Below are 17672 nucleotides of genomic sequence, written 5' to 3'. Positions count from 1 at the left end.
AGGTACTAAGCCAAAAATTAATGCTGGAAATAAATCTAAAATTAAACTATTCAAGACCGGATATTCGAGAAAAGCCATTCAGAGAGCAAAGGAGAACCCTACAGTACAAAACATGTCACTGCTTGATGACAAATCAATTGGTGACATGGATCTCGATAATCCGCCAGAATCCGGTGGTACTCGCCGGAAATTAGACCGAAATAAGTTCAAACACCTTGAACCGTCTACATCCATTTGAAATTTATGGCCAACATTATTCAATGGAACATTCGTGGTCTTAGATCTAATTACGAAGATCTAAAGGATTTAATCAATCGTTATCATCCTGTTTGCGTGGCACTCCAGGAAACTTTCACGAAGCCCTCGGAGACATGGAACATTAGGCGACATTCCCTGTTTCGTATTGACTACGATGACGGGAGTAGAGCCTGCCGCGGTGTTGCTCTGCTGGTTCCACATCACGTGTCGTCGCGCGTTCTAACGCTGCGTACAAACCTGCAAGCCATCGCGGTGGAAATCTCTACAGGCCTAAGAGTTACCATCTGTTCCATTTATTTGCCACCAAATGACACCATCTTACAGAGAGATCTAGACGAACTGATTGATCAATTACCACCACCATTTTTTCTTCTTGGAGACTTCAATGCACATAACATGATTTGGGGTTCTAACAGCAACACCCCTCGTGGGGAAATGGTTGAACGACTGTTAGATGACATGGACCTTACCATCATGAATGATGGCAGTTTCACTCATTTTCATGCCCCAAACAATAGTTTCACTGCAATAGATTTATCATTACGCTCACCTTCACTCTTGCCGAACTGGTCCTGGTCGGTTGATCCAGACCTCCACGGGAGCAATCATTTCCCTCTAGTGGTTAAGTGCCTTGATCGAAGCCATAGCATACCTGAGGGTCCTCCTCGGTGGAAGCTTGTGGCCGCTCGATGGGCAGACCTCACGGTCAAGGCAGAAATCACGGAGGATATGTTTTCGCAACTCGACGTCGACCTTGTGACCAGTTGTATGATCTCAGCAGCCAATGAAACAATACCCAAAGTCTCCTCGAAACTTCCTAAATTTCCTAAACCTTGGTGGAACCACGAATGTGATCTTACTATTAAAGCACAAAAGAAAGCATGGAGTAGGTTCCGGCGGTATCCTGCCCATGACAACAAGTTGGCATTTTTAAAAGCAAAGGCGATAGCGAGAAGAACCAGGCGCCAGGCTCAACGCGAGTCCTGGCACAAGTTTACCACGGGAATCAATTCATCTACTTCATCTAAAGACATTTGGGACCGGATCCGAAAAATCAATGGTCATTACCAATCTCATCCCATCACCATCTTGAATACCAATGGCACTATCATCAGCGATGTGAGGGATATTGCGGATACCATCGCCGCCCATTTCGCCACTGTCTCCAGTGATGCGAATTATCCCCCATCGTTTCATCCCATTAAATCATCGGCCGAACGTATATCGTACACCTTCCGGCCTTTTACACCGGAGGGGTACAACTCATTGTTCACCCTTCATAAACTGACGACGGCCTTGCAGCGAAGTCCTGACTCAGCTGTAGGGCCCGATGCCATTCATTATTCTATGATTCGGCATCTCTCACCAGAATCACTGTCACATTTACTCATATTATTTAATCGGATCTGGGTCAGTCATTCATTTCCTGACACCTGGCGAGCAGCCATAGTTCTTGCATTCCCGAAGCCTGGCAAAAATCCTCAACAACCTAACAGTTACAGACCTATTGCTTTGACCAACTATCGCCTTATGCACTACCTTGAGGTTAACAATATTTTATCGAAACATCAAAGCGGCTTTAGACGGTTCAGTTCCACAACATGCAATCTGTTACGCCTTGAGACATCAATAAGACAAGCATTCGTAAAGAGGGAGCATATGCTAGCCATATTTTTCGACATAGAAAAGGCCTACGATCGTACATGGAGGCACGGAATTCTTTCCGACCTCTATAATTGCGGCTTGCGGGGCAACTTGCCCATTTTCATTAAGAACTTTCTTGCTCGCCGCATCTTCCAGGTACGGATCGGAAGTACATTATCAGCTCCCCAAATCCAAGAACAAGGTGTACCTCAAGGTAGCATTTTAAGTGTGACACTTTTTATTTTAAGACTCAACGGGGTGTTGAACCAACTCCCGTTGTCTGTCACTGGCGCACTCTACGTGGATGATCTGTGGATATCGTATCAATCAGTGAATATGAGGTCAGCCGAGAGACAATTGCAAACTGCTCTCAACAAGATCAGCAAGTGGGCTCATGATAACGGCTTCTCTTTCTCCGCCGACAAAACTGTCGCTATGCACTTTTGTCGGCATCGTGAGCTTCATGATGACCCACAATTATTTTTAAATAATACTCAAATACCTATTGTAGAGAATACAAAATTCCTCGGCATTACATTTGACAAGAAACTCACTTTCAAACCTCAAATTGCGCAATTAAGAGCTCGTTGCATGAAGACGATGAACCTCTTGAAGGTCATCTCTTCTACATCGTGGGGAGCTGACCGTAAGTCGCTCCTCCACTTATATAAAGCTTTAATAAGATCGAAGCTCGACTACGGTTCCATTGTATACGGGTCAGCACCTCGGAGCTATCTGAGTGTGCTCGACCCAATCCATCATCTCGCTCTCCGCATTTGCTCTGGAGCTTTCCGAACTTCTCCCATGGAAAGCCTCTATGTCGAATGCAACGAGCCATCACTGACCTCAAGACGCCAACAACTTTCTTTGAAATATCATATCAAAATTAAGTCTTTGCCAGGTCATCCACTTCATCGTGTCATTTTTAATCCCTCATTTCATAGACTTTTTGCTGCTCGACCTTCATGTGTTCCGTCTTACGGTCTTCGTATGAGGGCACGTGTGGAAGAACTAGAATTAGACAACAGTCGTGTGGCCCCAGTTGCTTGGCAACTGGCACCATGGGAGCAGTCTCTGCCAGATGTCTCTCTTTCGTTATCATTATACCCTAGAGCCACCACAACAGATGTCATATATCGACAGATATTCTTCAGGAACAGGGGTAGGTACAATAGGTACTTCCCCATATATACCGATGGCTCCAAGAGCCCTGGGCATGTCGGTTGTGGCTACATCTGCTGTGAGGAGACATCTTTCAAGCTTAACGACACGTTCTCTATTTATTCGGCAGAACTGTACGCAATCCTTCAGGCTCTACGTCATATACGACGCAAACGACGGTGCATCATTTATAGTGACTCTCTCAGCGCATTGCAAGCACTGTGTTCCTTCACTTTTCACACTCATCCATTCATTCATGCCATTTTTCATGAATTGCATCACCTCATTCATCACGGTAACACAGTAAAATTTTACTGGGTACCAGGTCATGTAGGAATACCGGGCAACGAAAAAGCAGACAACGCAGCTCGAACAACAACTAACATTGATAATAGCCTTTTGGTACCTGCCAGTGACCACTTCTCAATCCTCCGGGAAGTGATGCATCACCGCTGGCAGGATCATTGGAACAATCAAACTAATAATAAACTTCATGCCATCAAGCCCACGCTTGGTCATTGGCATTCGAGCTGCAGGACCAACCGAAAGGAAGAAGTTCTGCTTGCCCGTTTACGCATAGGACACAGTCGCATCACACAATCATATCTTTTACTACGAGAGAGTCAACCGCAGTGCCCTCATTGTCAAAGTCCTCCATTGACCATTGCCCATGCTTTTACTTGTTCGCACCATCGTCATCATTTTACGACCGCTTTTGGTCAGAATCATCTTTCACTTCGTGACATTTTATCAGACCATTGCGATGCATCTCGCATTTTTAAATTCATCAAAGCCATTGGTTTTTATGACAAATTATAGTTTTTACAATTCATGTCATTGTTTCATATTGTTTTTTGTCATGCACAGTTTTAGTTTTTTACATGACAAAAGGACATTTTTCTTATTTTTATATTTGTTTGGCGCAGTTTGACCAAACTGGTCCTTGCGCCAATAAACCCAAAATCCAATCCGGCACGGAATTCTTTCCGACCTCTATAATAGCGGCTTACGGGGCAACTTGCCCATTTTCATTAAGAACTTTCTTGCTCGCCGCATCTTCCAGGTACGGATCGGAAGCACGTTATCAGCTCCCCAAATTCAAGAACAAGGTGTACCTCAAGGTAGCATTTTAAGTGTGACAAAATTTTTATTTTGAGACTCAACGGGGTGTTGAACCAACTCCCGTTGTCTGTCACTGGCGCGCTCTACGTGGATGATCTGTTGATATCGTATCAATCAGTGAATATGAGGTCAGCCGAGAGACAATTACAAACCGCTCTCAACAAGATTAGCAAGTGGGCTCATGATAACGGCTTTTCATTCTCCGCTGACAAGACTGTTGCTATGCACTTTTGTCGGCGTCGAGACCTACACGATGACCCACAGTTGTTTCTCAATAACAATCTAATACCTATTGTAGAAAATACTAAATTCCTCGGCATCACATTTGACAAGAAACTCACTTTCAAACCTCAAATTGCGCAATTAAGAGCTCGTTGCATGAAGACGATGAACCTCTTGAAGGTCATCTCTTCTACATCGTGGGGAGCTGACCGTAAGTCGCTCCTCCACTTATATAAAGCTTTAATAAGATCGAAGCTCGACTACGGCTCCATTGTATACGGGTCGGCACCTCGGAGCTATCTGAGTGTGCTCGACCCGGTCCACCATCTCGCCCTACGGATTTGTTCTGGAGCTTTCCGGACGTCTCCAATGGAGAGCCTGTATGTCGAATGCAACGAGCCATCACTGACATCAAGACGCCAGCAACTTTCCTTGAAATATTTTATCAAGATGAAGTCTTTTCCAGATCATCCACTTCATCGTGTCATTTTTAATCCCTCATTTCATAGACTATTTGCTGCTCGCCCTTCATGTGTTCCATCTTACGGTCTTCGTATGAGGGCACTTGTGGAAGAACTAGAATTAGACATCAGTCGTGTGGCCCCAGTTGCTTGGCAACTGGCACCATGGGAGCAGTCTCTGCCAGATGTCTCTCTTTCATTATCATTATACCTTAGAGCCACCACAGCAGATGTCATATATCGACAGATATTCTTCAGGCACAGGGGTAGGTACAACAGGTACTTCCCCATATATACCGACGGCTCCAAGAGCCCTGGCCATGTCGGTTGTGCCTACATCTGCTGTGAGGAGACATCTTTCAAACTTCCAGACACATTCACTATATATTCGACAGAACTGTACGCAATCCTTCAGGCTCTACGTCATATACGACGCAAACGCCACCGACGATGCATCATCTATAGCGACTCTCTCAGCGCATTACAAGCACTGTGTTCCTTCACTTTTCACACTCATCCATTCATTCATGCCATTTTTCATGAACTGCATTACCTCAATCATAATGGTCAAAAGTAAAATTTTACTGGGTACCAAGTCATGTAGGAATACCGGGCAACGAAAAAGCTGACAACGCAGCTCGTACAACAACTAACATTGATAATAGCCATTTGGTACCTGCCAGTGACCACTTCTAAATCCTCCGGGAAGTGATGCATCGCCGCTGGCAGGATCATTGGAACAATCAAACTAATAATAAACTTCATGCCATCAAGCTCACACTTGGGCTTTGGCGTTCGAGCTGCAGAACTAACCGAAAGGAGGAGGGGTGTAATGTGATAGGCCTCCTCGTGGTGCACCCTGGGTAATGCTAAATCTATCATACGTCATTGTCATCGCTTATTTGTGCTCATATCTTTCACTTTCAATAGCCAAGATTACATGTTTTTTTTCTACACATCTTACAGTACTTGTCTTGCGTCTTGTTTTGTCCTGTACATGTTTATGTCTTGTGTCCAACCCCTCATTGTGGACCCCGCTTAGGCGGGGAGGGGTCCTCCCAGACGGGGCGTTGCTTCTAGCGTATGCTCTGTGTGGGACGCTGTCTACCTGCGTGTTTGCCGTGCGTGGAGACCCGTAAGGCTGGAGATGGGGATCCTGGTTAGCCTGATGCGCTAGCTTTGGCCTCGGATTCAGCCGAAACGGGAGGCTTGGATTAGCCCCGTCCAGGTCAATCGGCTGTGGTTGCCTCGGTGGCTGAAGGGGTTACACTACTGGGCAGGTAGAGGGACCGGGCCTGCCGGACGTCGTTGAGGTTTGTTGGTGCTGCTTCACGACGATCTTGGATCTTGAACGCGTCTGCTCGCCTGCTGTATAGCTCCCACCTAACCTGACGTTGCTACTAACCTTCACCGGTTACGTGTGCGCGTCCCCTTGTAGGGCTCCATGGTGGGCATGGTGGGTGGGAGTGGAACCATACCCATTCAAATATGGGAAAAAATCAAAATGCACCAAAACGTCAAAGAACTGCTTCAAACCAAACACATGTCAATGTAACTGCTTCAAATTCATCAACTGTCTCATTTTTCTTTCTGCACTCTTCAGATGCGGAAAAACCGCTGGCCAAAGTATCACCATTTGTAATAGATAAAGCTCTCTATGGCACAGTTGGTACCTTAAAATCGGTGAAGGCCCTTCGTTCAGGAGACCTTTCTCATCGAGACTAACACATCCAAACAAGCCGAACTCATTCAAAAGCTCACATCTCTCGGAGACATTCCAATAACAGTAAAAATCCATCCCACGTTGAATTATTCACGTGGTGTCATTTCAGATACTAACTTAATTAACATGGATGAAGAAGAACTAACACAAGAGCTGTCGTCTCAAGGCGTAACATCTGCCAAACATATTATGAGCCGCAAAGATGGCAATCCAGCTCCCACACGAAACATAATTCTCACATTCTCATCACCAACATTGCCGAAAGATATCAAAATAGGTTATTATAACCTCAAAATCCGGCCATACATTCCTAACCCTGTTCGATGCTTTAACTGCCAAAAATACGGTCACTCACGAACGGCGTGCCGCAGTCAACCCACCTGCGCAAAATGCGGTGAGAAGGACCACATTTCGGACAACTGCACTAATTCACCATTCAAGTGCGTCAATTGCGGTGGCGACCACCCCGCATTTGACAGAAAGTGTCCGAAATGGAATGAAGAAAAAGAGATCCAGAAGATCAAGGTCCTCAATAACATCTCATATATCGAAGCACGCCGTCGTATAACCTCTAACCAAACTCCAATAGGTAATAGATCATATTCTAATATGGTAACAAATCCATCATCAGCTAATATGACTAACAATGTCACCAAAGCATCCGTAACAACTCAGACTGAACCAATAGCTGATACGTCAACTCAAACATCATCATCTAACCAACCGTGTAATAGTTGTGGCTGCTGTTGCTCTGCTGGATTTCGGAGGGAGTCCACTACCTCCGAAGAAGAGGCAGGAAAGGTGACAGTGCACACATTCAAAAAACCTACTGTTACTAAACCCAAGATTAATTCTGGAAATAAATCTAAAAAGACCGGATATTCAAGAAAAGCAATACAGAGAGCAATAAAATGTCCCACCCTCAAGAATGTGTCACTAATTGATGACAAGTCAATTGGTGACATGGATCTTGATAATCTACCAGAATCTGGTGGTACTCGCCAGAAACTAGACCGGAATAAATTTAAAGACCTCGAACCGTCTACTTCTACCTAATTTATGGCCAACATAATCCAATGGAACATTCGTGGTCTTAGATCCAATTATGAAGATCTCAAGGATTTGATCAATCACTATCATCCTGTTTGCGTGGCACTCCTGGAAACTTTTACGAAGCCCTCGGAGACATAGAACATCAGGCGACATTCCCTGTTCCGTATTGATTACGATGACGGGAGTAGAGCCTGCCGCGGTGTTGCTCTGCTGGTTCCACATTACGTGTCGTCGCGCGTTCTAACGCTGCGCACGAACCTGCAAGCCATCGCGGTGGAAATCTCTACAGGCCTAAGAATTACCATCTGTTCCATTTATTTGCCACCAAATGACACCATCTTACAGAGAGATCTGATTGATCAATTACCTCCACCATTTTTTCTTCTTGGAGACTTTTTTAAATAATAGTCAATAATTAATATAGTATAACTAATAATATAGGACTCAACGGGGTGTTGAACCAACTCCCGTTGTCTGTCACTGGCGCACTCTACGTGGATGATCTGTGGATATCGTATCAATCAGTGAATATGAGGTCAGCCGAGAGACAATTGCAAACTGCTCTCAACAAGATCAGCAAGTGGGCTCATGATAACGGCTTCTCTTTCTCGGCCGACAAAACTGTCGCTATGCACTTTTGTCGGCATCGTGAGCTTCATGATGACCCACAATTATTTTTAAATAATAGTCAAATACCTATTGTAGAGAATACCAAATTCCTCGGCATTACATTTGACAAGAAACTCACTTTCAAACCTCAAATTGCGCAATTAAGAGCTCGTTGCATGAAGACGATGAACCTCTTGAAGGTCATCTCTTCTACATCGTGGGGAGCTGACCGTAAGTCGCTCCTCCACTTATATAAAGCTTTAATAAGATCGAAGCTCGACTACGGCTCCATTGTATACGGGTCGGCAACTCGGAGCTATCTGAGTGTGCTCGACCCGGTCCACCATCTCGCCCTACGGATTTGTTCTGGAGCTTTCCGGACGTCTCCAATGGAGAGCCTGTATGTCGAATGCAACGAGCCATCACTGACATCAAGACGCCAGCAACTTTCCTTGAAATATTTTATCAAGATGAAGTCTTTTCCAGATCATCCACTTCATCGTGTCATTTTTAATCCCTCATTTCATAGACTATTTGCTGCTCGCCCTTCATGTGTTCCATCTTACGGTCTTCGTATGAGGGCACTTGTGGAAGAACTAGAATTAGACATCAGTCGTGTGGCCCCAGTTGCTTGGCAACTGGCACCATGGGAGCAGTCTCTGCCAGATGTCTCTCTTTCATTATCATTATACCTTAGAGCCACCACAGCAGATGTCATATATCGACAGATATTCTTCAGGCACAGGGGTAGGTACAACAGGTACTTCCCCATATATACCGACGGCTCCAAGAGCCCTGGCCATGTCGGTTGTGCCTACATCTGCTGTGAGGAGACATCTTTCAAACTTCCAGACACATTGACTATATATTCGGCAGAACTGCACGCAATCCTTCAGGCTCTACGTCATATACGACGCAAACGCCACCGACGATGCATTATCTATAGCGACTCTCTCAGCGCATTACAAGCACTGTGTTCCTGTACGTTTCACACTCATCCATTCATTCATTCCATTTTTCATGAACTGCATTACCTCATTCATCATGGTACCACAGTAAAATTTTACTGGGTACCAGGTCATGTAGGAATACCGGGCAACGAAAAAGCAGACACTGCAGCTCGAACAACAACTAACATTGACAATAACCTTTTGGTACCTGCCAGTGACCACTTCTCAATCCTCCGGGAAGTGATGCATCACCGCTGGCAGGACCATTGGAACAATCAAATTAATAACAAATTACATGCCATCAAGCCCACACTTGGCCATTGGCGTTCGAGCTGCAGAACTAACCAAAAGGAGGAAGTTCTGCTTGCCCGGTTGCGCATAGGACACAGTCGTATCACACAATCATATCTTTTATTACGAGAGAGTCAGGCACAGTGCCCACATTGTCAAAGTCCATTAACCATTGCTCATGCTTTTACTTGTTCATATCATCGTCATCATTTTACGACCGCTTTTGGTCAAAGTCATCTTTCACTTCATGACATTTTAAATGACCACAGCGATGCATCTCGCATTTTTAAATTCATCAAAGCCATTGGTTTTTATAACAAATTATAGATTTTTACAATTCATGTAATTTTTTTATGCTTTACGTAGCTTTTTATCATGCATGATTTTAGTATTTTGACATGACAAAAGGATGATTTTTCTTATTTTTATAATTTGTTTTGGCGCAGTTTGACCAAATTGGTCCTTGCGCCAGAAAATTTAAAATCCAAATCCGAAAGGAGGAAGTTCTGCTTGCCCGGTTACGCATAGGACACAGTCGCCTAACACAGTCATATTTGTTATTAGGAGAGAGTCAACCAGAGTGCCCTCATTGTCAAAGTCCATTGACCATTGCTGATGCTTTTACTTGTTCACATCATTGTCATCATTTTACGACCGCTTCTGGTCAGAGTCATCTTTCACTTCATGACATTTTAAATGACAATAGCGATGCATCTCGCATTTTTAAATTCATCAAGGCCATTGGTTTATATGACAAATTATAGTTTTTACAATTTATGTCATTGTTTTACGTTCCTTTTTATATGTTTTAGTTTTTTGACACGACATAAAAATAAGGAAAATGTCCTTTTGTCATGTTTTGGCGCAGTTTGGTCCTTGCGCCAATAAATTGAAAATCCAATCCAAGCCGTCTGCCTGGGGAGCAATCCCACTCGGCCGTCTGCCGAGGAAGGCCAGCTCGACCCATCCAGATCACTGGAGAGCATGCATGCGACATCATGTGACCCAGACAGCCCCAGCACCAGTTACAAAATTCAATAGAAAAAAATCGATTATGATTTCATCTGGGAAAGCACATCCCAGTCTAATCTTGCTTGAGATACTGTCGTGTACCGATAGCTAGGGTAAGTATGGCACCTCCCAGTCCAGTGCTGGCGAGGGTAAGTGAACACATCCTAGTCCAGCAGATGGCGGGGGCAAGCCGTGCACATCCAAGACCTGTACTGGAGGGGGCAAGCGGTGCACATCCCAGTCCAGGCAAAGACCAAAAATATTACGAGCGCGATAGAGAAGAGAGACGCTGTAAGATTCTAGCACTTGCTCGAGTAACTGGGGGGGGGGGGGGTGAGATCCCCAGGGTCATCATCTAGGACCTCCGAGGAGGAGGAATAGTCTGAGAGAAGGTTCTTTCTGAAGAGAGATGAGTGCTGTTCTAGTAGATTGAAAAGGCTGAGCAAACGTTGCAGATTAACGGGGCTTGTTATCATTAGTCTTTTCCAAAGATGATTATGAAGAGACCAATCGCCCAGGTGATGCATGTGATATGAAGAGGTGAGCAAGCAGGACGTGACATAATGATGTAGGCTGCCTTTCTCTCCGCATGCGCACAGGCTGTTATTAGCTGCCCTAACTTTCTTGAGGTAAGTAGGGAAGGGTCCATGTTCCGAAATGAGAATGATTTTTCCACGGGACCACACCTCCCGACCATACTCTACCCAAGGTATAACCTTTTGAGCGTTGACGGAAGAATCCGTCAAATCTGCCACCGCTGGACCATGAGTTTCCTGAAGATGCTTTTGATCGATGAAGTGGGTAGGAGGTCGCTGCTTTAGCAAGAGAGTCGGCTAACTCATTACCCTCCGTCCCGGCGTGAGATTTGATCCATGAGATGCGAATAGATGAATGTTGAAGAGATGGTCTGATGGAACGGATTGCAGAGTATTTACTGAGTGGGTTGAGAATAGCGTGAACGTTGGAAAGGCTGTCCGTGTAGATGGTAGTGGATGATGAAGCTTGAGCTGCGAATTGAACAGCCTTAAAAATGGCGAGCATCTCTGCCGGGAAGACTGAATTGGAGTTATTAATCCTTGTACTCCATTGGTGGGAAAGCAAGCCGTTGGTTATAACGACGAAGGCCGATGCAACACCGTGCTGCATGCGGGAGCCATCGGTGAAGATTGCCGAAGATGAAATATGTTCATCTGGAACAGTAGAAATTTGATTAGGTGAAAAGCAAGACGATGGACAAGAAGACCATCCGAAACACTTGTCCTCGAACTGTGCAGCCGAAAAACGATGATTAAAAAGTGTCACGTCCTGCCTGAATCGTAAAAGTCGAACTTTCCTGCTTTCTGCCTGTAAAAAGACTGACATTGGAGGGTTGTTTGACGCAACTTGTAAAATGGCCGTCGATGTTGTTCTGTACGCCTGAGTTACGAAGAGAAGATGAGGTCTTTGAAGAGTTGCCATTCTTCTTTTCAGTCGAGAACCAGGATTGAAGTACCATATAGCTGCTGCATAAGCTATTCTATTTGGCGTAAAGTGACAATTCTGTAGAGAGCATTCCTTAACTCCTTGGAGTACCCCCAGTTAGAATGAGAGAGACGACGAAAATTTTGTAGAGTTTTGCACGTTTATTGCTGTAAGTAGAAACTGTGCGCAAGAAAGTTCAGATTTTTATCCAACATCACTCCGAGAATTTTAATACTAGATGCGTGTTTAACCGGTACTCCATTAATTTTAAACGAGAGGCGCTTGGTGCGTTTATTAGGCCATGAGAAGGAAGATTTAGATGCCTCTACCTCTAAGTCGTTATTCCGGAGCCACTGAGAAATCCTGGAAAGAACAAAACGACCTGCTGTGGTTACTTCCTCAGGTTGTCGAGCTGCCAATACGATTATGAAGTCATCTGCATAGGCCTGGATTTTGATGTTAAAGTTGATGCTCTCATCAGAAAATAGATGAAGAATCGGGTCGAATGCCAGGTTCCAAAACACCGGCCCGGTGCATGAACCCTGGGGGCAGCCCCTGACCAGCGTTCGGGAAACTGTGCCCGTATCTGTTTGAAGTGTGACCTGGCGATGTTCAAGAGAGCTCTCCAGTATGCCTCTCAAGTCTTGAGAGAGATGTAAGCCGCGAAGAGCATCGACTACTTTCTCATGACGTACGTTGTCTAAAGCCCCTCGAATGTCGAGTGATATTATAGCAGAACAAAGATTTTCGCCATAGTTGGCCTCCAGAGTACCAAGAAGAGAGAAGAGGGCGTCTTCAGACGAACGACCCATTCTAAAACCGAATTGCAACTCATGTAGAGCGTGTTTATCCTCAATGTGATAAAGACGCTGCACTAACAATCTCTCGAGAACCTTCCCCAGATTGGATATGATCGTAATTGGACGGGATGAAGATGGATCCAGTGAACCTCTCTTTGGAAGGAGAACCAAATGTCCCACCTTAAAAGACGAAGGGAACGTTTGAAGATGAAGACACTTATTGAATAGTTTCGACCAATATAACGGGTTGGCTTCGACGAATCTCTGCACTACTGAGTTAGGAAAACCGTCGGGACCGGTCGCCTTCCTAGGATTAAGTCGTGTGGTAATATTGAGGATCTCGGAGGTCGAAAACAGAGTAGTTGATGAAGGATCCAGAGGACTTGGCTCTTGTATCGGAATAACTCTGGAAATATCTGGAAAAAAAACCTTGAAGCTGTTGTTCGGCAAGTTGGAGAGCCGAGGCTGTAACGGGATGTACTGTAGATCGAGAGGTCTGGCGACGTGTACGAAAAATTGCCTTGTATGGTGTACCGAATGTATGTCCAGAATTAGAGCAGAGATTCTGCCAGGATGTCAACCTATATGACATCAAGTTTGAATTGAGGAATTGAAGAGGCGATTAGAATTACAGAAGGTGAGATCTGGCCAGCCTTCTTTATTATTGTGTGGGTGGAAAAGATGAAGAGTTGAATAGAAAAATATTGGAAGTGATGAAAAAAATCCAAGATCTTCTGTCCCCGAGCATCCTGATCCCGGTAACCTCACACCGGGTGGTGACCATTCAAGTCCACGGCAAAGAAGATTTCCAGCGATGAGAACGCACGAAGAATCGAGTTAATTTCTTGTAGAGTTTCCTCTATACGTGATTTCGGTGAGGAGTATCCGGAGCAGAGGACGATGGAAGCCCGCGGAAGATCCAAGCGGATGGTGACGAGATCTCTTCCTCTGAAGACCAATGTGGGGGCGAAAGGAGTTGTTCAATTGTATTATTGCGGCCTTGCCACAGCAGGATTGCCAGGATGGCATATCCACTGGGCAATCCACACTGTCATAGAGGAGCGTAGGCTTCTGAAGCGGCTGCGGCCTTGCCACAGCAGGATTGCCAGGATGGCATATCCACTGGGCAATCCACACTGTCATAGAGGAGCGTAGGCTTCTGAAGCGGCTGCGGCCTTGCCACAGCAGGATTGCCAGGATGGCATATCCACTGGGCAATCCACACTGTCATAGAGGAGCGTAGGCTTCTGCACCAAGAGAAAATCAAACGAGTGACTGCGTGCGAATACGTAGGTTGATTGAGCAGCGACGATGGCCTTGTCCAAGTTAATTTGAAGAATTTTCAATCCAGAGTTTGTTGGAATTTGGATGGATTCGGAAGACGATGAGCAGAAGGAGGCGTTATCGTGTTGAGAGTCTGAGGATGAAAAACAAGACATTTTATGCGAGATATATATTAAATTTTAACTTGAAATTATTTCTAATTTCTCTGATAACTTGTAGTCTGACTTCCTCCGATCTACCAGATAATGATATTCCCTGCGAGGTCAACTTAGCTGTGATGAATCTTTTGGCATTGGAGACGATAATGGAGGAGAAAGAGATTTGTTGAATAAGGTCGTCATAGACCTTTGTGTTGACGCCTTGTTGTGGATGGTAAAACCATGTGCGTGTTGAATTCAGTTGAGGTAGCCTGTGCGTAGGAAAGAGAGTCTGAAGCAAAACGAACTTTCTTAAAGGGTTGCGAAGCTGATGTTATGGGAGTAACCCTGTTATAGCCCCTGGAGAAGTGATGGCGTTCGCGAGAAAATCTTTCCTGACGTGCAGAAGAATCCTCTGCTCCGGAGAGTCCTTCTTGATTGTGATAGGAATTATGACGCCTATTCTGGCTGTTAAGATGAGGAAAATTCACATTGTGGCGAGAGGAGGGGGGATTAATCGATTGAGAGTGCCTATCACGTTGGGCTGATGGAGTCTTGTTCCCCCGTCGTCGTTTCACCGAAGTCCATTGGCAGATTGGAGCTGAACGACGCGAGTCAGCAGGATGAAGATATAATGCAGGATTAGCCATCTGAAGTAGACGCTGTTGAATGTTTGAAGGCGGTTGATGAAGGGTTCCCGAAGAGACCGATGTTGACTGTTGATCTGAAACTGAGGGGGGGGTGGAATATTGTCCGATTGAGTTAGTGGGCCCTGACGAATAATGGCTGAATCCTCTATAATCGCTGTATGTTGAATTTCAGAGGATTGAACTTCGACTATCCGCAGAGTTTGATTTCGTTGAGGCCGTTGGGATTTGGGAGGAGGGAGTTTTGTAGAGCCAGAAATATTTGCAAAGATACGCTCCTCCTCCAAAATTTCGGCAATGTATTTTTCCCTATTCTCTCCGGTTTGTGTGGATTTGCTGCAAGTCACTGGAGGGAACTTGTCAAAGTTAGTTGAAGCTACGGGAGCAGTATCCGGAAAAAGAGTTTTGGAGGGAGACGTAGAAGATGAGACGTCTTCTATCCAGAGCTGATCTCCAGATATTTTAATGATGACTTCCGGAGGTGAGTAGGCACGTCGTACCGAAGGTTGCTAAAGACAGGAGAGGACCACATTTCACCCCCACGTTAATATTCAAATGAACTTCTAACGTATAGGGGATGAGGTGGGAAGCAACCAAACCCCACGGCGCGGCACCAGACCCCACCCAACCCAGGTCCATCCCGCATCCCCCCACAACCCGTCCGTGCAGGCAACTCCGTCCCCCCGTTTGAGAGGCGAGGGAGAGAGCCCCGACGCCCCCAGCCCAGACTCAGCGTGCCTCCCCCGAGGACGAAACTCATTGGGCAGATTTATTTCCGAAACGGGGTTTTACATCTGGGGAAGCCGGACTGGCACTTCCCAGTTGGGGAAAGAGAATTGAAGCGAATGTCCTGACCGCGAGCTTTAACATGTGTATTGTGGGTTATCAGATGTTCTTGCACCTGGGTGGGCCTTAAACCAGGCACCCAGGGGTGCTTGATCCACCAAGAGGGTAAAGGTAGGATGGGCGAGGTGTCTTGCACCTGGGTGGGCCTCGAACCTGGCACCCAAGGATAATTGATCCACCAAGAGGGTAAAGGTAGGATGGGCGAGGTGTCTTGCACCTGGATGGGCCTCGAACCTGGCACCCAAGGGTAATTGATCCACCAGAAGAAGTGGGAGGATGGGCGAGGTGTCTTGCACCTGGGTGGGCCTCGAACCAGACACCCAGGGGTGCTTTATCCACTAGAAGAGCAACGGTAGGATGGGCGAAGTGTCTTGCACCTGGGTGGGCCTCGAATCTGGCACCCAGGGGTAATTGATCCACCAGAAGAGCAACGGTAGGATGGGCGAGGTGTCTTGCACCTGGGTGGGCCTCGAACCAGACACCCAGGGGTGCTTTATCCACCAGAAGAGCAACAGTACGATGGGCGAAGTGTCTTGCACCCAGGGGTCCACCAAGAGAGCAAAGGTAGGATGGGCGAGGTGTCTTGCACCTGGGTGGGCCTCGAACCTGGCACCCAGGGGTGCCCGATCCGCCAGAAGAACAGTGGTAGGGTGTCGAGGTGTCTTGTACCAAGTAGGTCAGCCAGACACACAGAGCACTTGATCCACATTAGAATTGTGGGCAAGACGATAGTGAAGGACAAAGGCCGGGGTCATGATGCCTCAACGGTTGGGGAGAGGGCGGATGGAGCATAGGGTACACTTAGATGCACAAACAAAACAATATACAATGCAATGAATATACAGCAAACAAATGAGAAAAGGAAATGTACAAATATCTAGATTAATATTCTGCAAAGCAAATGGGAACCAAAGAACAAAATAAAATAAGATAAAATAAGCAATAAAATAAATCAGAAAAAATATGATACAATCTTCTGTATTAGGAAGGGAGGGGAATGGGCAGCAGTGCAGTCAGAAGGTAGATCGCGGCTCAGAAGCAATAAGGGAGCAGTGGAGTGAGTCCAGTTCCGTGGATTTACTGGTGAGCAGGTTGTGCACATAGTTCGTTCTCTGCGATGAGGCTGAGGTGCGCCTTCGGGATTGAGCGCGGGGCAGTCGGTGATAGCTGTCTGCATCCCCAGTGAGGGGGGCTGCTGAAGCACTTGGACGGGATCTTGTAGCTGGTGGTGAATATGTAGAATCTTCATCCGAGCTATTGAAAGGATTGTCGATATGTTTGGTGTGAAGGAGGTGAAGATTATCCTCGAGGAATCCGATAAGTCCTGCTATTTTTGGAAAGTTCAGGGGGCTATGGGTGATGGCTTTTTTCCAAATGTATTGTTATTGGAGCCAGTTGGAGATGCCGGGAAAGTGGTAAGATGATGTAAGTGGGCACTCAGAGATGTAATGGAAGAGTGTGCCCTTTAGGCCGCAAGAGCATAGTTTATTGTTTGATATGTGGAAGCGGCCGATGTACGCCGGAAAGAGCCCGTGTTCCGATGGTCTTCTCCCGTGGCCAGACAGTGTTCTGAATCTTAACTTCCGGCGACAGTAAACAGACGTTCGTGGAGGTATCTGAGGCCGTCCAGATTTTCTTCCAACGGTGGAGCATGAGTTGTTTGAGCTTTACCTTGGCTCGAGAATGGGGAAGGGGGAGATGAGCAGCTGCCTTTGCCAGTTGATCTGCTTTCTCATTGCCCGTTTGCCCTTGGTGGGCCTTGATCCAACAGATTTGTATGCGGGCGTGGCTGTACAGGGACTGTCTGATGTATCGGATGTGTGGATATGGTGAGAGAGGGTTGCGGAGAGCGAAGACATTTGAAAGGCTGTCGGTGAAGATAACTGTTGGTGTGGGAGAGGAGCAAGCGAAGTCGACTGCCTTGGAGATAGCGTAAGTTTCGGCTTGAAATATGGAGTTCCCATCTCGCAGCCTTTGTGCCCAGGAGTGGAT

The 17672-nt window shown here is 46.0% G+C and overlaps 1 protein-coding gene across 1 annotated transcript; it reads right to left on the bottom strand.

Moving 5' to 3' along the window:
- Window positions 1-11120: 11120 nt before the first annotated feature.
- LOC149086332 (uncharacterized) lies at window positions 11121-11963 on the bottom strand. The gene has a single exon (XM_089232358.1). The coding sequence runs from the start codon at window positions 11961-11963 to the stop codon at window positions 11121-11123; it is 843 nt and encodes a 280-aa protein (XP_089088484.1).
- Window positions 11964-17672: the final 5709 nt, after the last annotated feature.

Source organism: Pholcus phalangioides, unplaced genomic scaffold (assembly GCF_987345545.1).
Source record: "Pholcus phalangioides strain wild (caught in Gottingen) unplaced genomic scaffold, Ppha-v1.0 ptg000005l_1, whole genome shotgun sequence".
Taxonomy (NCBI): Eukaryota; Metazoa; Arthropoda; class Arachnida; order Araneae; family Pholcidae; genus Pholcus; species Pholcus phalangioides.
Note: the sequence above shows the minus strand (reverse complement) of the source record. Positions and strands in the feature narration are given on the sequence as shown.